Source organism: Mya arenaria, chromosome 8 (assembly GCF_026914265.1).
Source record: "Mya arenaria isolate MELC-2E11 chromosome 8, ASM2691426v1".
In the NCBI taxonomy this organism is placed as follows: Eukaryota; Metazoa; Mollusca; class Bivalvia; order Myida; family Myidae; genus Mya; species Mya arenaria.
Genome location: NC_069129.1, coordinates 15,229,280 through 15,255,324, shown reverse-complemented (window position 1 = coordinate 15,255,324; position 26,045 = coordinate 15,229,280). Strand labels below are relative to the sequence as shown.

The 26,045-nt window shown below is 34.4% G+C and overlaps 1 protein-coding gene across 4 annotated transcripts in view; it reads right to left on the bottom strand.

Moving 5' to 3' along the window:
• Positions 1 to 22,709, bottom strand: part of LOC128243168 (deoxynucleoside triphosphate triphosphohydrolase SAMHD1-like) — a 71,555-nt gene extending 48,846 nt beyond the window's left edge. For 2 of the 4 annotated variants that reach the window (XM_052960757.1, XM_052960756.1), the window contains exons 1-13: positions 22,567 to 22,709; positions 15,377 to 15,537; positions 15,004 to 15,070; positions 14,682 to 14,748; positions 12,318 to 12,478; positions 8,593 to 8,708; positions 7,330 to 7,406; positions 6,287 to 6,451; positions 5,207 to 5,254; positions 4,127 to 4,477; positions 2,802 to 2,893; positions 2,010 to 2,066; positions 1,114 to 1,297 (exon numbers count right to left, since the gene is read on the bottom strand). In XM_052960757.1, coding sequence (XP_052816717.1) covers positions 1,114 to 1,297; positions 2,010 to 2,066; positions 2,802 to 2,893; positions 4,127 to 4,477; positions 5,207 to 5,254; positions 6,287 to 6,451; positions 7,330 to 7,406; positions 8,593 to 8,708; positions 12,318 to 12,478; positions 14,682 to 14,748; positions 15,004 to 15,070; positions 15,377 to 15,537; positions 22,567 to 22,583 — 1,563 coding nt within the window. In that variant the 5' untranslated portion in view covers positions 22,584 to 22,709. Of the gene's footprint in view, positions 1 to 1,113; positions 1,298 to 2,009; positions 2,067 to 2,801; positions 2,894 to 4,126; positions 4,478 to 5,206; positions 5,255 to 6,286; positions 6,452 to 7,329; positions 7,407 to 8,592; positions 8,709 to 12,317; positions 12,479 to 14,681; positions 14,749 to 15,003; positions 15,071 to 15,376; positions 15,538 to 15,955; positions 16,076 to 22,155; positions 22,252 to 22,566 lie in introns of those variants that run through there. The other 2 variants (XM_052960759.1, XM_052960758.1) reach the window with 2 other exon arrangements.
• Between the last annotated feature and the right edge of the window lie 3,336 nt (positions 22,710 to 26,045).

The window sequence follows — 26,045 nt, the reverse complement described above, 5'->3', positions numbered from 1 at the left end:
ATCTAATTTCGATCAGACATTTAGTAGATATTCCAACATTTTTCAAATAGTTTGTCATGTTATTTTCAGTAGAACTTCTTTCAAAATTCTTCAAAATGAGAATATGATATATATTATACCAAAACCAAAGATGAATGTCTAAGCTTATTCCTGTTACTAGAAGTAACTTGAGACTATTTTAAATATTGATGTCAGGTGCACAACTTCACGTGCAGACTAACATTATGCAGACTAACAATTTTATGAAGGTTTATGACCATAACTTAGACACTCCTTTAGATAATTGTACCACTAAATTCCACGCTATATATGCCTTATACTAGTCAAGGGCTATAACTCTGCTAGGCACATCCACATACAAAACAAGGTACAAAATTTCAATTTTGGTTATTTTTCCAGTTAAGACTTTCACATCTTTAAAGTTATGTCACCACAAGACTACATGCTCTCTTTGTCATATTTTCACAAAGTTAATAGCCATTATTCTGCCTATATTTAGCGAACAATACCCAAGGTACACACCTTGAAATGCTGCTTAACATTCCTATGAAGAGTTATCACTCTGCCTAATTATCCATTCACCGCAAACGATGTTTATGCTGGTCTGTTTTTGTACGAAAACAGAGGCTTACCAAAATATTACTTTTGGACGTCTACCAGGTTTCATGAAGATGTTTAATGGTTTTGCCAGTATTACCACAAGTTTATGAAAACTAAAAACATTAGACACCAAAGCAATTGCAACAACTTGATTGTTTTCTTCGAGACATTTGACGACTGTATTCTCAATAATTTTGTGTTTGCATTTATTGTTTTCAAAGTTTGCATCTAGCATATGTGTTTCTACACAGATTCAAAATGGGCAATTAAATTTCACCTAAAAATGATGAAATCTAAATAATACTAATATTACCAAGTGGAAAGTAAATATTCAAATATTGTCACCGTTTATTAAATATTGTGAGACTACACTATGTCTCACTGAAACTAGGCTAAGCTTGATTGCTTTCCTTACAGTTTGAGATGTTGATGATCCATTTTAACTGTCATTAAACAACAACAGACAATCATTGCACTTTTATCCTTGGCTTTATTGTTGAACATCCAACTTACTTTCTTTTCGGGAATCTTTTTTTGTCCAACCAATTTGTAAAGATCGCGCTTTAACACTTTCTTGAGAATTTCTTGTGACTTCTCCAGACGTGCGTCTTTTGAATTAAGTATGAGGTTCAATACATCGTCCGTCATCTGACTGAAGGCTTTCATATCCTCTATGGACCCAGACATGCTTTTTTCCCTGAAAAATTCAAGTAAATTGTTCTTTAAATAGTTCAAGTTATCAAATTATAATTGATATAATCTATGAATAGGATTGCAAATTAAAAAGCATGTCTTTTTTCTCAGTTCAGGGATGAAACATTCATAAATTATGGGACTAGTCACAATTATGGATATATTACAACAATAAACATCAATACTAAATTTGATGTGAATATCCTGAGAGGTGTAACAATATCCAACAATATTTATCCAATAAGAAACAAGTACTATGGTTAATAAGAAATATTTTTTACTATATACACTGTGTTTAATAAGGTTTAAATTCAATGCGTGTTTCGAACCGTTAATGTTTTTAATGCACACCTACGCACTCATTTTGAACTCTGTATACCTTTGCATTTAACTGAATGTTAATACCATACGAAGAAAGATCCGGTTTTACACTGGTAAGCCAGTTTTGATAAAAACAAATAGAGAAAATAAAAAATGATATCCCCAAAATCCTTGTATCTCTGTCACATTAACGTTTTGAATCACGCATTGAATTTAAACCTTATTGAACACATTATATTTAATCAAAATATCTTTCTTATTAAACATAGTACTTGTTACTTATTGGGTTCAACGAATCGATCCCTTAATTTTGGCAAAATTACTTCCCCATTGAAGACAGCACTGTTTTATTTTTATCAAGGGAGGTCACTCAATACAATTATATTTATACTCACTCATCTTTTCCAGTAAATTCGATAAAATCGTTGGCTTCAACTAGAGCTTCAGTAACCCTAAAAAGGTAACAATATTATTTAATTTTACCTAGTATGTGTAGAAACAAATACAAAAGATCGAGGGATATTATTAAGAAGATAAAGCAGACACAAGAGTATTGCAAGAGGATCACACTTTCATATATTATTCACCGTCAATAAAGGAGCATTCCATGATAAAACCAGGAGAATGTGGCCTTGTGACACACGCACGCGCGCACACGCGCACGCATACACGCACACACACGCACGCACGCACGCACGCACACACATTTATTGTCACCGTTAGCATGCGCACTTAGGTTCACGAGTCTGAAGAAGACACCTAAACAAAAGCAATACTTCGATAAACTTACAAGCTTCAACAATATAGCCACAGAGAGAACTATAACGCTGGTCTAGTTTCTTTCCACTCATTCAAGGGGCTGAACCTGACATTTATTAAAGTTATTGTCCACGCTATGCATGTGCATATTGTCCGGAAACATGTGTACCAGTTTCTTTTATGCTTTTCGCTGAAATATGGAGTTTTAGCAGTGAAATAACTGCAATTAATATTTCCCTGTTATCTAAGGAGCGAAGTTATCAACTTTAAGAACTACTTTTAAAACCAACTGAAGTTACTTCTCAACTTGAGATCCTCATCTTTGACACAACCCAGACCAAGTTTAAAAAATCACAATACAGAAAACTTCAAGCATAAAATGTTGTTAATGTCTGCCGAGTGAATACATTGTTAAATTGGCATCTTACATTGTCTCTATGATCTTGGTGGTTTTGTGTTGGTAGGCTCTACTATGTAGCGTACGGCGAGTGTGAAACATCTCATATAAGTTTCCCACTTCCTGTGAACAAAATCAGAGAGTTTTATTTAAAAAGCTCTAAGTTTATAATATATATTAATATTTCAATAAAGACCTGACTCCATATGACATACATGGTACATTATTATCAAGAGCTATAACAAACTAGGTCCTAAAAAGCTTTCGATAAATGAACGAATTATTTACTTATTTCTTGTTAATGGTTACAAGAGCGCCATGGTTCTTCTGACATGCATAGTTTTAGTTTCCATCAACGAGGTCCTCTTATCAAGAAGCGTAAGAAAAACTGTTCTCAGATCAAGAATGTTCTTTAATTGGTAAGTTAAATAGAATGTTCAACTGCTTCAATCATATATACTTCGTATAAACTGATCAATAAACTTTTATTTACGAAATAGCTATTATTAACTTGATAAAGATACCGTTTCCATAAAGTAATTATACGCTTCATTAGTCTATAAGATGGTGTACATCGGTGCTAATAAAACAACTTTCAGAAATCGTTCCTATCATTTTAATCTATATATATTTTAGCCAAATCGGGCCTCAAATGTCCGAAAAAGACTTCAGCGTAATGCACCAGTCAATTGTAACAACGCCCTCCCCCCCCCGAAGGTCCTAGGGTACCCCGGGGATAGCCGGGGTAGAGGGGCAAAGTTTTCATCTTCCAGGTCGCTGACTGTCAATTGACTGGCGCAATACAATTTCCTCACTTAAACTTAAATAATAAAATAGTAATTTTGTTTAACGTAAAGATTATTCCCTTTTTCCCTTATTCCAGAGTCTAAATACTACAGAAAATGATACCCAAACACAAGTTAGTGTGCTTAGCTTAGAAGTTATGATGTTCGAGAAACTTACACCTGTAAGGCCATTAAAGTTGCACTTTTACAGAGTGACCGTCTTTACTGTGTGTTTTTTTTAATTCATTTTTTTCCTGGAACGCGCCATTTAATTGCCAAAATGCAAGGAAACCAGGCTATAAGTCTGCTAACATAAAATCTGATCGCAAGTCTTTATATACAGGTATATGTCCATAAAATGATGTTGTATGCATTTATCTTAAAGCGTAAGTAATGCTTTTAGCCATAAAACATTCATTTTCGATCGAAAATTTGAACAACTGCGATCTGATATTTTGGTAGTAGTCTTATATCACTTGCTTTTAGAAAGTGACGCATTTCAAAACAAAAAAAATAATAAAGTTGTAAAAACGGTGATTCTTTGAGAGAGCAGCTTAAAGGGCAGGCGTACCTTATCCCGGTAACAAATCTGGAACTCTTCTTCAGCTTCTGAATTCACCTCTTCTTCAGCTTCTGAATTCACCTCTTCTTCAGCTTCTGGCTTCACCTCTTCTTTAGCTTCTGAATTCACCTCTTCTTTAGTTTCTGAATTCACCTCTTCTTCAGCTTCTGAATTCAACTCTTTTTTTACTGAAATCACCTCTTTTTGTACTGGAATCACCTCTTTTTTTACTGAAATCACGCGGGAAAACTCGATGCATCGATTATGGTCAAAGTTGTTCCGAATTCCCAGCATGTGGCAATCCCGCGCGAAATAGTCCCATTTGTCAACGTCAATGCCATTCCGCTTGTTGGAAACCACCTAGAAGAAATAATAAGATAATATGAAGTAAGATTAAGAACACAGCGAGTAAATGAAGCGAAATAGCCCGTGTTAATCATTAAGATATTACTGCAGGTCATCTAAGTGACTTAGAATGCAACCTCATTGACTGACGCATTGTCAACGCAAAATTCGACGCAGGGAGTTCGTATCGGATGAATAGCAGTAGGTGTACCCTTTACACACGCGAAAAAATGATTTTTTTAATGATTGAGCATAGTGCTTAATAATTGCATATCTACAATTTCCTTGGCTGAAGATGTAGTTAGAATTATAAATAGTTTTTTTATTGTTACAATGTTATACTTTGCAAGTTGTCTGCAAGAAAAAAAAATAGTTATAAATTTCAAACTGATTTAAAAAAAAACACTTCAAAAGTGATTTATCTGAAAGTATTGTTTATGATTTTATTATCATTTTGATACCAAAGTAAACCAGAATTTAAAAAATCACATATTAAAGGCCTTCCATTAAAATACCTTTTGATGCTCATGTAATAGTTAGATGACATGAAGCATACCTTAATGAATAAGAATGGGTGGAGTGAGCGTAGCAAATGAGCCGTTCGGTTGTATTCTAATAAGTTAAAAAAAACATGTTGTTTTACTTTTACATAAGTTTTTAAATATTTAATAATGAAAATGCTTTACCTTCAAACTTAGTTTTGATGTATTATAATAGAACACATGTAACTTTTTTTTCTTTTACCTCGTATAAATAACTCTTCTCCTTTGGCCTTCCATTCAGAGTCCAGTACTGAAATATTCCATTTACTATTCTGTATAACTCGTTATTGAACGTTCGTCTCTGGCGATAAAAGAATTGACACGTTGTAACATTCAGAACAACGGAATCACGAACATTTAAGCGTATACTATATATATCTACATCGTACGGTACTTTTTGTTAAAACATTTGCACTTAAAGTTACAATCAATCCCGGGCGCCTTAACCTTTTACGTGTTTGATATGTTGCCATCAACATCACCCCACAAACAACAATTTATCCAAAAGTGTCCATCACCACTGTATTTTATTTCACTAAATGTTCTGTAACTCAGTTACTGATTAACTTGGGTTTGCAATGAAGGGCCTGTGACGCCCCCCCCCCACCCTACACACACACACACACACACCTCCAGTTGGCTGTCAAAAAAAAGTAACTTTGCCTGAGATAAATCCTTTGTAAAAATAACGGAGAAAAAAATGTGCTAATTATCCTTTTGTATTGAAAAGGCTAACATTTTCTTTGTAGACTACCCACTTATGCCCCTCACTCCGGAAAATCATTACTGCGATAAAACAACAACAACAACAACAAATACTACTACTACTACTACTACTACTACTACTACTACTACTACTACTACTACCACCACCACCATCACCGACACCACCACCACCACCACCACCACCACCATCAACGCCACCACCATCAGCACCACACCTCTACCTCTACCACTACCACTACCATCACTACTGCTACATCAAGGTTTCTTTAAAAGAATAAGCAATTTAAGTCATAATTAAGATTGTGAGGAATATGATAACATTTTTCGCAGACAAGGGAATAATATAATCTGGGAAACTTATGGCACTTTAGTTCTATACGTTTCTCTCCCATAGCACTTTGCCTTCAGAACTTGCTCCATGCTACAGATGTATATACAAAGTTTAAGCCAACTGATTTAAATCCTTTTTAAAAGTTACATGTCTGTATTGTATTTTAATAGTCTATTAAATTAAATAAATATATGACTATAGCTTGATAATTTACTGCCAGCTAACCTGGTCTGGTGTACTTGACCCTGTAATCTCTGGTTCACTGGTTCTATCAATCTGTGCCTTGATAAACACCAGGTCTTTATCTGTCAGTCCGTATTTATCGAATTCCGGTTCCAGCTGGTTTTCTTTCACCAGATGATCAAACATTAAGGTAGATCCTTCTTCGTGCTGGGAACAAATATTTGTGTTTTGGAACTAGAGGTCTGGCCAAAATTTCTCGAAACAAGCTTCAGCCTTTAATTTAATTTAGCCAAATTACTTGGTTAACCTTATTTAAAAACCCTAACATACTTTATTATGAACACCTTTAAAATAATTTTCTTTAAAATCCGCAGAACTCTTAAACATGAAATATAAAACAAGTTACTAATACCAAAATAAAAAAAAACAGCGGGCATAATTTGATCTTCAGATGTTTCGAGAAATTAGGGCTTGATATTACTACTATAAGTAACATGGTTAACTAGATCCGTGTTACTACTTTTCTATTGATGCAATTTTGGCGTCTAGCAGTAACTGGTTATCTGGTTATGGTTACTGAATTTCACTTTGTAAGTAACATAATAACTGGTTAACTAGATAATATTCGTGTTACAAGTAATCTATAAATGTATTTATACAACTGGTTATCTACTTTTGATTTGCAAATTTCACTTTGCAAACCATAATTAGATTATCTGTAAGCGCCTGGATCTGGAATGCATTTATAGTTAACTGTTAACACGAATATTATCTAGTAATTATGTTACTTATTAAGTGGAACTCGCAAACCAAAACTTATTAACTTGAAAAAGTTTCGCTAATATTTACTAGATACATAGATAGTTATCGCGAAAATGTTGTGGTTAACACGGCACAATTCGCGAACGTTAACAGGTTATCTGACGGCATTAATATGTCACCATAGAATTGGACATGTCAGTAATGCCAACTGTTTTCAGTGTTAACAACAACACATGGATATCAAATAATAAAACAAAAAATATTTAATGAGGACATCATTTTCTGCGTTCAAGAGAAATAATCATTATTTGCATGTATGTTACCGTCCATGGTTTATCCCTTTTAATTTTGAAAGCGGGAATGAACATTCCATCAAAGAGATGCGAAAATGGTCCGTGACCTGAAATCAAATGGATAAACAAAACTGCTTAGGAAAAATAAAACCTGAAAATGCCTTTCACATCACAGTGTTAACCTTATGTGATTTGATTTTTGATTTTTCATTACCAAAAAAACCTTTTATCATGTTTTATATTTTGATGTTTTTGTTGGACAGTTTTAATGTATGCTAATGACAAACTGAAGCTAAATATGTGCGTATTGTCTCTGGAAAAAACATGTGCTGGCAACATAATTATGTATTTGGTTTTATTTGAACAGCTACAACGTTATAAAGTTATGGTTAAGTTTAAAGTTTTGCAAGACGATGTTTTGACAGTTAGTGTTGTGCCGATGATGGATTATAATCGACAATTGATCGGAAAGGCTTATGTCGGCGACAATCGATAATAAATTTTAACAATCGATTATATAAACAAGGGACGTAACTGCTAACGACTACCAGTAAAGATTTTGACATGCAAATATGTTTTGTTTCTGGTTAATGCTTGATGTGTTAAGGTGTTACTATATTAAGTTATTTAGTCATATTCTTATCAAGTCATTAAGTCACTATAGTACCTTATTGCACATTTTCTTTGTAATTTAACTGCTAAAGGATTGGTTCTCAAATTCTCAAATTTGTAGTTTAAAAGTGATTTTTAAAAATATTAACCGTTTACTTCTTACCATGTAAGAATTTAGTTTTTGCAGTTTTCTGAAAGAAAATGTTCTTGTAAAAGAATATTCACCTGCGTGTTGTACTTGTTACTGACTAATTATTAAAAATAAAATGATATATGTCTTTGTATTTTTTTTGCACATGTATACACTATTAAATGTAAGGTAAAAATTAGAGCCTGTGGTCTCATGTTCTGTAAAAGTAACTTGTAAACACTACAGGATAGTTGCGTTCTAAAACAATAACGTAATTTATACAAAGAAATGTACAAACAATATTGTAAAGGAACAATGGTGCTTAAAATTGGTGCATGTACTGTATCTGTATGCCTTAAATATGCTGACAAAAGATAATTAAATAATGATTAAATCGATTAATAATCGATCATTGATCGCTTTCATAAACCGATTATCGATAGTATTTTTTCTGTCCGATTCCCAACACTACCGACAGTCACACCAAGGTTAAGGCAACTTTTAATTTTGAACACTAACAAACAGAGGAGCTTAAAACGTTCAAGTTTTACCAAGGTCATGACAAAGTCCCGCTATTTCCACACAGAGAACGTCTTTGTTCGTGATTCCCAGTTCTGGCTGCCGATCTTGAAACGCACGCACCAATTTTCCCGCTATATGACATACCCTGAAAAAGATTACATTATTGTATAATATGCTATACCTTATTTTCGGTTACATGTAGCCATCACGTATATTTCTTTATTTCACATGTGTTATATAACATCGAGCTTTTTCGATTGATCAGAAAGTATATCACTCCTTAATTTGATTTCAAAATAAAAATTTAATTGACAAAATTCTATATATTTACGATGTTGTTTAATTTTAATACAGTACTGTTGTACATTTTTCATCGAAATCTTAAAAGGAAATCGTGGTAATTCCTCTTAGTTTCATGAAAAACATTTTTAAAGACGTTCGATACGTAATGTGTCTAAACAGGCAATGGTGTCATGTATGTAACATATATTGATGTCATCACACCGGATATGACAGATTGACCCTTACTATGCTCACCTATAGATATGAACGTCAACATTAGGCCATGAAATAACAGAAAATACTCTGATATAAACATTACTGTATTTAAAGGAAGTGTTTGGTATAAAGAAAAAAACTAATATTGAGGCTTAGATTTCAAGAATGACACATCATATCAATTTATATTCATGTTACAAGCAGAAAACACAAAAACATATTTGATTCCAATACCTTTTTTGCTTATTTCTCTCTTGTGAAAAAATGTGACAATTCACCAATATTGTAAATGAATCATTTGATGCATTTCTTAGACATTATCTTCCAGTTTTTTCTTGCCAAAGATGGTTAAATAGGATTTATATAACCATGATTCCATAACGGAGTTGTAGAAAACAGTTCTTTTTTAGTTTGTAAACAACATCTTACAGCTGTTTAAGGCCAATTACCAGTTTTCGGGTTGAAAAATAAGACATTATTTTATTTCAGTGTTTGTGGCGATTTAAAAAAATCATTAAAATTATTTTTTTGTCCAAAATTGAAAGTTTAAAATGTTTTGAACATCTCTTAAGTTGGATAAAAAGTGTGCAAACTTGCAGTGTAATATTTCAATATTAACTAAACAGTGGTTCATGCTATTTGGGTCATTCAAGCCGAGATTCTTATGAAACTGCTCATAGACTTGATTGACCCTAACTATGCTCACCTATAGGTATGAACGTCAAAATCAGGCCATGAAATAACAGAAAATATTTGATGAATGTTATTGCCGTCTTATTCTGAAATCACGTGAGAAAAGGGTTGCTATTTGAGATTCCACTCACTTGTTACTTTTCACAGCTTTTATTCAAAACCAATTTATGTCTCAGTTTTTAAGCTTTTAGACGTCATGTTTATCTAATCCTTTATTATTCAAAACCAGTTTAAACCATTGACAAATGACAAAACATATGTATTATACAGGATAATACATGATTGACCATGCTTTTCATTGATAATTGTCCATGTCGGAAGAACACTTGCCCGCTTGTTTTAATTTTAACTGGTGCAATTATCAACAAAAAAAAGTCGTGTATTACTTTAAAGGCAATGCATGTAGTGCAAAAAGGGCCCTTGCTTTGAATTATTCAGCTTATCACTTGAGCAGGTGAAAAAAAAAAGGTAATGTTTGCTATTATTTACTAGAAAAAAGATACATGCTTATAAAATAGATAGATAGATAGATAGACAGACAGACAGACAGACAGACAGACAGACAGACAGATAGATAGATGGATAGATATATAGATACTTTTTATTCCTCCATAAGTGAAGAGATTATTATATATACAGATGAATACAAAGAATATATACACACATCGATGATATGATATACACGAACATCAAAAGAACATTATGATATTATATAGATGGATATTGCAAATACTAAACATTTCGAGTAATCATTTACAAAACCAACATCTTCTATGCACATATAATTATGTATAGATAGTCAGATGTAGTCTTAATTGACAAAATATACAGACGATAATTATTCAGAGTTATTTACTCAAGACATATTACAGACAATCTCTACATGGCGCTTTCCGTGTAAAATACAAATGAAGCACATTTGTCCAGATTAGTAATAACCTAGCAAAATAAACACTAAGGTTGCCTTAAACATAACGAAAATTAAGACAGTTTGATCATTCCACTCTGTAGACAATTCGGGATTACTTTTTCCATCTTTTATAAGATGTGCTTCCCTTGACCTTGAAAAAGTACATGTACATAACTAGTAGAGTATACATGTTTGTTGTCGTCTGTAGTGCAGTTATAGACACATTGGCCGAATCATATAGAATTTTCAATATCAAATTATGCGATATTTTTAATGAAACAATTATTTTTGCGATTTATTATAACTATTAAAATAGAATCAACCATTTTATGTATGAAATATTTCATGGAACAAACTGTTACAATAAACCCGCTCGGTAGGTATCGGGTGATCTTTTACTTGGCCACATATGCTAGTAATAGAGTTGACAAATCATTTCTACCTACAAACTCTAGCTGCGTACATGTATGCACAAGTATTTTGAATTTGACTAATTTCCTTCAACTGTATACCTTCATCAGTTCATCAATTCAGTTTTCTATTTAAAAACATTGCCCAGAAAAGGCCAGCCTAACTCTGAACGATAAAAGAGTCCTGTCTTATCAAATTGTTTAGATCATCGGCCATAAACACCTGAACAATTATAGCAGATTGAATACCAACCAGGCCATGGTGATTTTCGACATCTTGTCGAGAAAACTTCCGAAGTCTGTGCTTCCATCCTTCTCAAAAGCATCTTCGTGGACAATGCTTGACCAATTTAAGTCGAGTGAAATGATGGATGGATTGGATTGGATTGAATTGGATTGGATTGGATGGATGGATGGATAGATAGAGAGGTAGGCAGGCAGGTAGGCAGGCAGGCAAGACAGACAGACAGACAGACAGTTTTTATTTTGATTGAAAGGCATGCATTAAGCATAATTAAGGGCAATAAATCCTACAAATTTGGGCCACAGCCACTACTTATGTTTTCTCATTCTAAACATGTGCGTGCTATTTCATATTTGAGTGATTTTAATCACAGGGTAGGAGAATGATTCCAGAGAATAACCCAACCGGTGTTTAAGTTACATCTATATATGATCAATAATAAAGACATTACCTCAAACTTTTATTCTTCAAAAAAGAGACAAGCTGAAATCTATGGAATTTGTGACTAATTTTAGTTGATTTTTGTTCTTACTTAAATTATTCAGTGTAGAACATTATTGATAATCTTAAAGAAAAATATATTGACACTGCTTTAGGGTTTAGCCAGGGCTTTGAAAAGAACAGAGCGTTTCAGGCGAGGGACGGGTTGTTGAGGGAAAAATGCACATTGTATCAAGCTTAGAAAAAATGAATGTTATTAATTTGACAGAAAATTTTAGGAATTGTGTTTTCTTGGAGTTATATCATATTGCAACAGCCAACTTTGTGAAGTTCGTATATATTTATAATTATATTGATTTAGATAAAAACAATGAGGACAGTGATTATCTTTAGCATTTAGTCCTACAAAAGCAAAAGGCTGTACATGATCATCTTCATTAGGCCAGAAGGGCTAACAAAAAAGTCATAAGTTTTTAGCTAAAACCGTACTTATATTGGCACAGATACGAGTGTCGCCAAGATCTAACACTGCACAAACATCAAATTATTATTACTCACCCCAAACTATGTTCAAATCTGTTGTGGGATGCTCCTGGATATACGAAATAGCCGTTGCCGAGTTGCTTTATTGAACGAAGACGCTGGAATTCCGGGGTGTCGATGATTGCAACACACAGTGGATGGAGTTTTATATGCCCGTGAATTGGGTCGTTGACAACCTATAAAAACGCAGATTAAACAGACTATTAGTTGTAATTACACAAGTGCAAGAACTGCACGCTATCAGTTCACCAAATTATTTGTAAACTGGTTTTAAAAGCAGCTAAGCATGGGCTTAACCGATCTAGTTAACACTTTGTTTAAAATCACATGTACACGTTAACAGGTATGTGTATACATATACATAATATCAGATATACAAATTGCTATGCCTAAGGTTAGGATGGAACCAACGAGGTAGACACTCTACCGAACCGCTCTCACTTAGTGCTTTCTATGCATATCAAATATCTTGAAACACTTTTCCATCCATTTTGATATTTGTCCTCAACGTTCAGAGACTATGGCCAATTTGCAAAGACACTGAGGCTTATCGTGATTTGGGCGCCAAATGTAAAAACCTGTGCAAACTGCTACAGCATGCGTGTTACTATGTACATTTCATTACCCAGTTATATGCTGTAAAAAGCTCTCTAATATTAGGCTTGGTGATAAGATGGGACATACTTACTTTACAATGTACATGAAATTTACATGTACTTTGTTGATGTTTAAGAGTTCCTTTACTTAAAAGGAGGAACAACGAACCTTATCTATTCAAAATTTCTTATAACATGGCACACCTTACTTTGATTGTTCAAGAGTTCTGAATTTTAAGCAGGTTTAGCTAACCTTGCCTACACTTGTAGGAGGCACAACTTACATTGTGTGTTCAAGAGTTCCTCAACTAAAAGGAGGCACAACTAACCCTTGTGTGTTCAAGAAATCCTATACTTGAGGGAGGCACAACTAACCGGGTATGTACAAGAGTTCCTAGGCTTGAGGGAGGAACAACTAACCTTGTGTGTTCAAGAGTTTCTATATTTTAGGGAGGCACAACTAACCTTGTGTGTTTAAGAGCTCCTATCGTTGAGGGAGGCAAAACTAACCTTGTGTGTACTAGAGTTCCTATACTTGAGAGAGGCACAACTAACCTTGTGTGTTCAATAGTTCCTATACTCGAGGGAGGAACAACTAACCTTGTGTGTTCAAGAGTTTCTATATTTTAGGGAGGCACAACTAACCTTGTGTGTTTAAGAGCTCCTATCGTTGAGGGAGGCAAAACAAACCTTGTGTGTTCAAGAGTTCCGATACTTGATGGAGGCACAACAAACCTTGTGTGTTCAAGAGTTCTAATACTTGAGGGAGGCACAACTAACCTTGTGCGTTCAAGAGTTCCTATTCTTGAGGGAGGCACAACTAACCTTGTGTGTTCAGGAGTTCCCATACTTGAGGGAGGCACAACTAGCCTTCTATGTTCAAGAGTTCCTATACTTGAGGGAGGCACAACTAACCTTGTGTGTTCAAGAGTTCCTTTACTTGAGGGAGGCACAACTAACCTTGTGTGTTCAAGAGTTCTTATACTTGCGGGTGGCACAACTAACCTTGTGTGTTCAAGTGTTCCTATATTAGAGGGAGGCACAACTAGCCTTGTGTGTTCAAGAGTTCCTATACTTGAAGGAGGCACAACTAACCTTGTGTGTTCAAGAGTTCCTATACTTGAGGGAGGCACAACTAACCTTGTGTGTTCAAGAGTTCCTATACTTGAGGGAGGCACAACTAACCTTGTGTGTTCAAGAGTTCCTATACTTGAGGGAGGCACAACTAACCTTGTGTGTTCAAGAGTTCCTATACTTGAGGGTGGAACAACTAAATTTGTGTGTTCAAGAGTTCCTATACTCGAGGGAGGCACAACTTACCTGCAGTTTACAAAAGCTCCTTTACTTAAGGATTGGGGGGGGGGGGGCGAAACTATCCTTGTATGTTTAAGAGTTCCTATACTTTAAGGAGGCACAACTAACCTTGTGTGTACAAGATTAAATATAATTGAGGGAGGCACAACATACCTTATGGAGTAAAGAGTTTCCATACATGACGGAGACTAAGCTAACCTTGCTTGTACAGGAGACCTAATACTTGAGGCAGGAAAAACTAACCTGGTTTGTTGAAGAGTTCCTATATCTGAGGGAGGCACACTATCCTTTGGTGTTCAAGAGTTCCTAAACTTGAGGGAGGCACAACTGACTTCGTGTTTACAAGAGTTCATATACTTGTAGGAGGTATACCTTTATAATTTCTGTGTTCAATAGTTGCTTACTTGAAGGAGAGACAACTAATTGTGTGTGTAAAAGACTTCATATACTTTAATGAGGCACAACTAACCTTGTGTTGTGATGTGTCTTTAGTTACGTCTTCGATAAACCTCTGCAGTTGTTTAATCTCCAATGACCTTTAATGATGAGATAAAATTAGAAATAAACATACATCATTACTCTGATCATTACGATAATGGTTTGTGTCTATAATAAAAGGCTCAAAGGGATATTTTTATATGTCAGAAAATCTAGCCATTGATCACTTTTTCATTTTATGTTATCTGAATCCGGAATAGAAAAATTAATATATCCTCTCTTTGTATATTTAGAAAGTTTGTTGTATATGTTTATTTCATGAATCAGTTATGTGTCGATAGCAAATTGTATACGTTGTGCACAGATCCTTCACATTCTTATCTTGAAGTTTCGCCAATGTCGCTCCTACATAATCTTTCTCTGAAAAATGAAATACTGGTGAAAAAACAAGAACATTGCAAGTGAACATTCATTTAATCATAACTATTTCAAATACGGTCATGGACAGGGTATACAAAAGGTAAAGTAATACTGAATGATTCATAAATAAATAAGAACAAAATTCAAATGCTGCTATTATTCTATCAATTTCTCCCCGTTAATGTGACCAAAAAACATCTTACATAATATCAGAACTGTGAGTTTTAGTACTTTGAATTACCATCACTTCTACAAAAAATTTTTTGATTTTTCAAAATAATGTTGTATTAAACTTAATTGTTTTACCTTTAAACACTTTGGCCACATCCCTTAGCTCAGCTTCATTGAGACGTTCCACAACATCATCTGTGTCCCATTGCAACCAGTATTTGTCACGTGACATACAGATCCGCTTTGCAGGAGGGACGTTTCCGTCAACGTCAGTCTTAACCGATGAGATTGCTAAACTGTAAAACGGAACCATGATGATAATCATTTATTTTTCAGGAAGATTACATGTGAGTTATGATTAATGGCAGCATGGTAAAGAATTTTATCAGGCCAATTTTTTCTACTTCCGGCAATTGTGAATCTTCAAAAACAATATATAAACCTCTCTTCTTTCAAAAATATAAATCACGAAAACAAAATTCTATGCCAACAGAGTATAAATAAATCTTGATTCTACAATCAAATTGTCTACAATTATGAATTATCTAAAGAATGCACAATATGTACATATTTTTCTGATCTTAATTTGGTCCTTTTTTAATAAATTGGTTAACGGACCCGCCTCCCAATTATTTCGAAAGCGCAAAAAATGACCAAAAAAACTAACAGTTCTAAGCTGGCACGGTTAGCACAGTTAGCAAAATGTAAGTATACCATTCCAAAGAGCCCGGGTTTAAACATGTAGTCTGCTGGCAACAGTCACTGTCGTGATTTAGTTCAATTTAAGTACAGTAGAGGAATGTGCTGGTTGTGTAGTCCTGTATATAGACTGACAACACCTGTGAATGACATTAAATGTTTCTATTGTGTGTTTACTCCACTTTAACATTTTAAGTCTTGTGGCAATTAAGTAACATTTTATTACTACTTTCTATTTATAAGTCTGTTCTTTTATTTATAGCCCAGCCTCAAAGCTTCGCTCTTTCTTCAAACTATGTGAAAATGAAAAACATAGCCTTATCCAGTAGGAGCTACCCTATTTACAGACCCAATATTAATGCGAAAAAAAAATAACAGAAACAAGCTCAGTAGCAAAAACGTTAAACAAAACCCAGTTTAATGGCACTGGGTAAACGCCAAAAACATAGAACATAAAAACAAAAATCCCAAACAAAAAACATGGAAGAACAGCAAAAAAACTCCGCAAACAGCAAAGTGCATATAAACTATGTATAAAAACTAGGTGTGTTTATCAAGGATTGTTAGGTACCGCCTTGGAACGGTCAATAAAATGTAAATTTACTGGGGGGGGGGGGGGGGGGTAAACCAGTTAAAGTGCACAAACCATGCCATAACACTGTGTTTGTCCAACGGGGCATTGATTGTTAAAGGGACTGTACACCAGATTGGCACCAAAAAACGTTGTTTATTTTCTGTAACGAATCTCAGGACAATTGTTTAATCGAATGTGTTACGCTTTGATATCATAATTGTAAAAATGTACCAAAATGTAAAAACAAAATGTGTCGGAGACCGGGCTCGAACCCAAGTCGCCAAAATCAGCGTCGTATCCACTGAGCTACGACGGATTACTCTAATTGTGTGACATAATTAAGTTATAAACCTTACTCGATAATATCACTTGATAACACCGACTAGCCAATCACGCATAAGGAATGAATTCTACTAGGTAGACATACCCAGTAATCTTTTTTATTGGAAAATACGAAATAACTGCTAAACTTAAATAAATTGTAAACTATGTGGTACTTAAGTTAGTAACTTTCAATGCATTATACACATTAATACCAAGTTTATGACAGTTTTCGACAATTTTCTTTTTTTCTTGCAAATTGATCATCTTGTGCACATTTGCTTTAACAACTATGGAGACAACCTACTATTCAAGTAATCAAAATCTTGGATAACTTAAATTTTGCTTAAAACTTCAAAAATGCATTGCTGAATATAGATTTATTTTTATTATTTACATTTCCTTATTCCATTTAAAAAATATTTGAGTCTTGGAGCAATGCATTGCTGAATATAAATTTATTTTTATTATTCGACATTTCCTTATTCCATTTAAAAAAAAATATTTGAGTCTTGGAGCAATGTCAAGTTAATACATAATATTTTTATACTTCAGGTGTCTCAATAATTTGCTACAGTGTGTTTTTACTGTTGAGAAGAAGTAGTTCCCAGCAATGAGGGGCCAATTGCTGGTCAGACACAGGCATATTTCATTGTAAGGTCGATATTTGGCAATAATGTTGAAAAAAGGCAAACTCTTGCAGTCAGGAATGTACCTCAAATAAACAACAACAAAAAGTGACACTCAAACTGAATGTTTGTTGTAAGATTGACTTTATGTGTTTTAATTTAAAGGTGAAGTGAATAAAATGCTTATATTATGATGATATTATTTTAAATCTGAAATTGGTAGGAATGAACGTAAGACTGTCAATCTAAACATGTGTATGACAAAGTGAGCATTTTAAAATATCAATATTTATTATAATATTTAGGCAATGCAGATATTGCATAGAAAACAAAACATTCTTTAGCATTTATTCATTTTCAAATGCCATTCATATGTATCTATGTCTTTTATGTTTGTTCATATTTTGACCTCTGGGTTTTTGGTTTCGCAACCAATATATAAAAAATACATGTATTGTAAATAAAAATAATAACTTGTCTGGATTCCCTTTTTTTACTGCCTCCAGTTCGACATTGTTTTTTTAAAAAATATCCATTAACCAATTAATAAAATATTGCCTTGTGTACTTTTTCTGTTTACTGCAATATGGCCGTTTAAGTAATGCCATTCAAATAAAGTCTCCTAGTGCCTTATTTTGTATCATATTTATCAATTTATATGCAAATAAATGCTAAACAAGAGCTGTAAGTAATACGGATTCTGCAATTATTAATATGTCTTTGGTCAGGATAAGCAAACATAAGCTACAATCATATGCCAGACTCCATGATTGTTAACTGCAATTGTAGGGATGTGGAACTTGAACTCGACATGTCGTCTTCATTTACCGAACAGATGTGCCAAGAAGTTTAACAATCCATCTGCACATGACAAAGTAACAACACGGACACGACCATCTATACTCTATCCATGAGTATATATACACCATTCAATACTGATTAAGCTACAAATGCCACCATGAACTTTATGGGTGGGTAGTAGGTCTTGCACGCGCAACATAGCTTTTATGTAAAGAACACATCTGTTGGCGTTTTTTTAATCCACCGTACAAAAAAATACAGCCCTGACACAGATATTCTAGTTATGTGCATATATATGTAGACAGCATCTTATAATGATTGCCCTTAGTGTAAACTAAAACTTTGAAGTAAGGCTCGTGGGTTTGGCACGCGACACATCGCCATTTTGTTCTGAAAACGTGCACTTGTATTATAAAATTCCTTCGTGCATGGCAAAGGTACAACCAGAATATGACCTACTAAACTCCAAATGCATTAATGCGGCATTCCATAATGAGAAGTGTGACTTTGACCTTTGGATAATGGAATTAATTTCTTCATGTACCAAACACATGTGCCAATATATTTTAAAATTTCTATATCAGCATTCCATAATAATGAAAAACTAAGTTTGACCTTGAACTTTAAGATATTGTTGCGGTTCTTGCACACGCCAGTTTGCCTTTATGTACCTCGTAACTTAGAGATAGGTAAGAAAATTTAGGTAATTCGAAATATTGACATTTTCCTTAAATGCTTCTCAAATTATCTTTGTTTGATAACAAATTGACCTTTAGGTAGACTATATCAATCCTGCAAATATATGAATCGCCAATATAACCGTACACAGTATACGGTAGTTTTCTGTAATCTTAAAATAGGAAAAACCATTATGAGTATAAGTGTACAATATTGAAGATATTAAATATCTTGCGATTTATTTTTATTTGAAACATTTTTTTTTTCATCCGAAACATAGATAGTCATTTCTTTTAGATATGTTTGGACATACTTGTAGGGAAAACGACATTGATTTTAGTTACATTTTTTATTAAGTTTTGTGTTTTGGGGGAAAACCAGAGTACCAGGAGTAAACCAACTTGCCCGACTTGGTGACCACAAACCAAACTCACATGCACCCAGGCCGGGAATCGAACCCGGGTCGACTAGGTGAGAAGCGGGTGTACTAACCACTGCTATGTTTTATCCATTTTATATCCGTGATGTTTTATCTGATTGTCAAATATAACATCTGTTTTATTATCGTCTGCGTCTGTGTATTTATCGGAGTGCACCTACTGAGAGGTCACGTGACACTATAGGCGTAGCCTTATCGCTATCGGCGTGGTATTATTAAGACTTTTGAATGTAATGGCCAAAATTCTAAAGCTATTGCTCGGAATTAATGTTTATAACAAGAAGTATCTTAAACATGGATACTCACGGGCTTGTTACGCCAGCCATAACCATGCACATTATAACAGAGTAGTGCAATGTTTGACTAAACGCGTTTTATTTTTTTAATACAGAAATGTTTTCACCCCTAAAACGGTAAAGAAACGTCTTATGCTATATTATAAGTTTTAGTGTAGGGCGCCAATAAATATGAAAAACAGGAAGTTCTTGAAAATATTCGTTAAGGCTATAATGATCCACCTTGAAAGTAACAAGCCATATGGCTCGCTACTAAACACACTTATAAAATATATAAAAATAATTATTTATATAAAATATCATTATAAAATTGACATTGAACAAATTAATACTGCATGATAAACCGTAAAATAACTCTTCATACAACTTTCATTTCAGACGTAAGAATTTTCTACTTAATCTACATGGTCAGCAAGTGGTTAGCAGTATCCATCTATTTCTATATCGTTAGCTAATTGGTCAGCATTTAAGCAAGACCCGAAATAACGTTTTTGTTAAATCCCTTTAGAACATTCAAAGGAATGGCCCGAACAAGTACGCGTTATGGAAAAAAATATCAGGTTAAGGGGAGATGACTAAATAAATATGCAGGGTAGGATTATCATTCTTGCGTATTGCATATTCCTCTTATTGTCATATATGTATATCTCAAGTATAATTTCAACCACATTACAAATTTTCAGAATTTGGCCTAGACAAGCACATATTTACAAACAATTCTGAAAAAGAATATACAACTTTAAACATATGCAAGGCAGTATTATGGTTATTGTGCATTTCCTAGCATTGCCATCGAACTATATTTCAAGTTTCATTTCAATTTCTTTTACACTTTCCCAGATATTGCCCGAACAAACTCTCATTATAAAACAATATCAGGTTAACGGGAGATAACTTTAAACATACGCAGGGTGTACTTTCCAAGATGTTGCCAAGACAAGCACCCATTATCGAAAAATATCAGGTTCAGATGAGATATAGTGGAGATAACTGAAACACTATGCCTTGCAAGAATATGATTCTTGGACAACGCACTTCCTCTTATTGCGATATATCTATATTAAAAGTCTCTTTCAAATCAACAGTTTGTTTATACCACGTGATAAATTGCGTCATAAATGCCACGTTGGAAGGCAACATTTTGCTTCGAATGAAGACAAGATAACTTTCCTATTTCTTTACCGTTTTAAATGAAACATAGCGCAGTCTACTGGTTAGCGACCTATTATTCGCCCGTACCACTTTTTCGCCCACCCAGTTAAAACCAGTCAAAACGAAATATTTTACACAAATCAGTCTGGCGTTTCATTGCGGCATCTTTTTGACAGATATCAGCTGTTAACTGCGTTCAAATGTAAGTAGTATGTGGAATTCGACCCAAATAAACATTGTTTACACTTTTGACCTTGTAAGTTGCACGGGGATGACGTCATCACGCGCGCGCCCATTTGCATCAGGCCCTGTAAGGATTTTTTTAATTTTCCTTATACATTGCACTATCAGACAACATTATTGATTTGTCATTATAAAGTATAAAACCGGTGATAAATTATACAAATACCATAAATTGCTGCATTTAGAGTTCAATTTTCGAGAATGCAAATGGTAAAACCTGAAAACAGTTAAGTAACGCCGAATTTTACGTCGAAGGGAAGCAACTCAAATTAAAATTAATCATTACATTCTTGTACGGACATGCGTTGTCCCTCTTCGAAAGTCAATAAATATGCATACATAATGTAGGTCATGTTTCAAGAAGGAATCCCAGTGGCTTTTTAATTTTTTTTGCAAAGAGAAGGCTTACCAAATAGGTGTTGCATCATTTTAAACAAACATAAACAGTACGCCGCTTACGGAGCCCCGCCTTCGGTCTTTTATCAGAGTTTGATTAAAAGTTTAGTTTCTTAAAACACTTCAAGAAACCTTTTCACAATACGGCCGTCCGACGGAGTATTTGTTGAAACTAATCACCATGTCAAATTCCGGTAAAAAAGGAAGGCAGGGCTTTTTAAGCGGTGTAGTCTGCCCTTTCTTTCATTTAAAATGGTGTAGTAAACTGAAAGTTATTTTCGAATTAAGTCTTCATTTTAAGCAAAATGTAGCCATCTGACGTGGCATGTATGACGTTATTTACCACGCGGTATACACACACTGCTTAAGTTATTTCCAAGCTTTGTGTAAAGATAAAACTTGATTTGCAAAACACATCCGGTTAAGGGGATTTGTTGGGCAGGATAATTGTTCTCTCATCGTCTTCTATCAAGCTTCACACCAAGTTGTATCTTAATCACATCATTAGTTTTGAAGTTGATCTGCGAACAATGGGTGTGACGAACGGACGGAGGGACGGACATGCCCCTCCCTTTGGGGAGCATACACATCAAAACATGAATATTCTTTACGTCATAACAAATGTTTGTATAAAACATATTTAATTTTAGTAAATTTTGAACAGTTTATTAATTCAAATGACATACCCTTGCTTATTTTCCGTTCTTTCTTATAAAAGAGAGTACAAGTTATGCTAATCACCCAATTTGTTTATTAAATTTTGGGCTTGTGCTTTATTTTCGCCCACAACCAGCCGTACAAATTAAGAAACTAAGTTATGCACTTAGTTTAAACCTATTTATTTTACAACAATTGTGAAAAAAAATTATTCCAATATTATGTAAATCGCTCTTTTTGGCACGAAGGGGGTATTCCCGAAGAAATACCCTTGTCCAGCTTGGTTACCGCATACCAAACTCAAATGCGATTATACAATTCAAACAAAACAATTCAAAACATGTATATTTGTAAGTTAGCCATTACAATGCTCGATTATACCAAATAAATGTTATTCAATTAATGTTAAAACAGTTTATTATTTTATAAAAATGACAAACCTTTGCTTCTCAGCCATATTTCGCCTATATTACGCAAAAACCAAAGTGCCAATCGCTCAAATTCTTTATTCAATATAAGTACTTCGTTTCAAAATTACTGATTTTCTAAAGAAGTGAAGTAATTTGTTCCGTTCCTTTACAGAGAGATAACATATCTTGTCAGCGCGAAGATATAAAATGATTGGGTTTCTTCAAGCTTGCAGTAATTTGATCTGCACCATTTCTGTATTTCATTCAGTGAATTTCTAAAAACGTTTAATTACCTACCACTCGATATTCCCCACCACTACGGATATATTGATTTCCCATTATAAATATATTAACAAAATTAACAAATATCGTTTTCAGATGAAAATAACTCTAGAGTTTAACGTCGATATTCAGTTTCTATTGTTGAAAACTACCAACGATTATTGTTGAAATACGCCAATACATCATCTCATAATCTCGCTTTTATTTTTGCTATATGGCAGTTTTCTCCTAAAAAAAGAATTTTAAGTTAGAACAATGGTAGAAATTATTTGTAATCAGCTGAAACTTTCAAGCTTATTATGAAGTTATAACTTCCAATTAAAAACAACTTCATCAGTCATTTGAAAAGAGGTTTATATTTTCGAGACAATATATTATGATGTTTATCCTCATTTTCTTTTCGTTTTGGAGGTAGGTGACCTACTTACGTTAAAAGTGTAGTGTAACTGCACATTGTATAGTGCATCTGACCTCCAATTTAGTTTAAGCAGCCTCGTTTCGGATACGCAGAGCAACTAAAACCTTTTAGAGATTTACACTTATATTCATTAGTTCATTCACAACATTTACGAGTATTAATTCCGTATTAGTTTTTTGTTTTTATATTGTTTGCGTTAATGAAGCGTTGCTTATTAAACGATGCATTGATTTTTGTTAAGTAACGCTAAAACTCGAAATATGCAGCAGAATTGGACCTTTTAAAGCACTCGTATTCGTCGTACTATCATTGTGCAAAATAAACCAGTCTGTGTTCTAAGAAAGGTAATCCAAATGTTTTGCTTTAATCATGTTTGATTGCATATATAAACCCCGTTTTGTCAGACTTTGCATAGGCGGATCCAGGGGGCGGACCCGGCGCCCCCCCCCCCTAAAATTTTCCAAGTAAATGTATAAATTATTAATATCGTTCCATCATTGTAGATAGCTTTTAAGGTTATGATTTGCTCCACACAAAAAAATAGATCTCGATTTACCGTGGTTGTATCGAACATCTATTTGGCCACATTGGACTCTTACGAAACATAATTGGTCCGAGACGTTGTGGAACGCTCTTATGGATTAAATTATCTATTATGACGTATTCAGTAGAATGTGTTAGCGTTTAGCTATCCTCCGTTTTTACGGCTACACGCAGGAAGTAAAACGCCGTTCAATCGGACACATGCGTAGTTTTGTAGTGAATATCGGACGGCTGAAATACATGCGGGGAATATCGGACACAATAGTCCGCTGAATTATCATGTGTTTGGTCATTAAAACTTGTTTGGTCCGTCTGAAAACTGGTAAAACAGTTGACTGAGTGTAAAACAGCTTGGATCCAGATCAGACGCCGAGTTAGTTCGTCCAAGCTGGTTAACTTTAAAATTACTATGGTCGCGATCGGTATGATAAGGGTCAACACTGTTTATAGCGGTAAGGGACAATTTACGAGAGGCAATTCATTAAAACTCATAAAAAAAAACAAATTCCCACTATGGCGTCAATTTCTATCTGCTCGAGATGCTAATACATGCGTATCTATGAAGTAAATGGGTATTTTCGATAAAGTTTTGTTTGTAACACTAAGCATGCCGATAGCGACCGTAGTGATGTCGTCAACCAGATTGGATCCGGATCAGACGCCGAGTAACTCGGCGTCTAATCCGGATCAGACGCCGAGTAACTCGGCGTCTTATCCGGATCCAAACCGTTTAGCAATCCAGTAACATTTTCACCAAATCCGATAATATGAAACAAGATTAACTTAAGAGATCAAATACACGAGAATTCAGCGGACTACTTGCTTAAAGCAGACACTTTCACTCGGTGTCACTGAACAAACATTAAAGTTTGCCAAATAACTGTATGAATTACTTTTTCAATTTTACCAAGGTCTTTCAATTTATGCGGGGAAAAAACTTCATCTATAGGGAGGTGACGATCAGCTTAACGGCGTTACTACGTTACAAAGTGTCTCTCGCAGTTCAAGCTTTGTGACAACAGTGTAAACTATGGAACGCCGGGGCGCAATGCTTCTTGCGAAATGCGAAATACTTCATGCTTTTTGCATAATGCTTAATGTTTTTTGCAAAACGCTTAATGCTTTATGCGAAATGCTTTTTGCGAATTGCTAAATGCGAAATTCTTTTTGCGAAATGCGAAAAGCTTCGATTCAATATTTTTTACCGTTGTTAGCATAAATTTAGCAGAATCATTTTGTATGAAATGAAAAAAGGAACACATTAATTTGAAAAATACTTTTATCTGCATGTAATAGTCTAAGAGGTGAAAAATAATACGTTTGCTGTGTCTATTCATTAGAATAACATATATAAACACACCAATACAATAAAATATTCAGAAACGGTAAAGTAAAGAGGTGTCCTAGAGAAAATATGCCAGAAAGTCAGTTAGATTGCGAATAGCAAGATGTGCAACTCTGTATATTGCTGTAAACGCGTTAGGTTAGAAAGAGTATCGTTTCTTCCACCGTATAATAATATTTCTGTAGCAGTATCAGTAGCCTATGTCCTACATCCCCTTCACTGCCGGGAGCAGTTCGGAACGTGCACAATATTTCGTCCGATTCAATTTGATTGTGTTATGCCATATGCGAAATGCTTTTTGGAAAATTATTTTTGTGCAAAATGCGAGATGCTAAATGCTTTTAAAATGCTTCATGCGAAATGCGAGATGCGAAGGAAATCCTTTATTCAGGAGGTGTTACTATATTTAGATTTCACATAGCACGAGCTTCCGTAATTCCGTACCCGGCCATTCGATTGGTCGAAAATGAAACTATTGTTCTATATATAGCATTTGCATAACGCATTTCGCAAGAAGCATTGAGCCCCGGCGTTCCATAGTAAACACATGCAATAGTTTAAGAGCTTGAGGCCGTCGCGAAGGCCTCCGACCCCCTGAATTACCATGAAAACACATGGGTAATTGTCACAATGATACAAACTGCTACATTTAGAAAATTCTGGTGTTAACTAATTGAATTAGAATTAGCTTAGTTCAATTATGACACGATATTAATATATGTATGCAAGAGAAAAAGACAAAGGAAAAAAGACGTTTGTCGCCATTACCCCCTGTTTTTAATTTGCACTGGAATGACAGCTATAACAAAAATCGGTTAGTATTCTTGTATGTTTAAACTTGTATAAAAATGAAGTCATTCTGTTCATCGGTTAGATTGTCGAAGCCAAACAATAATTTATCGATATTAGGTCGATGGAAGG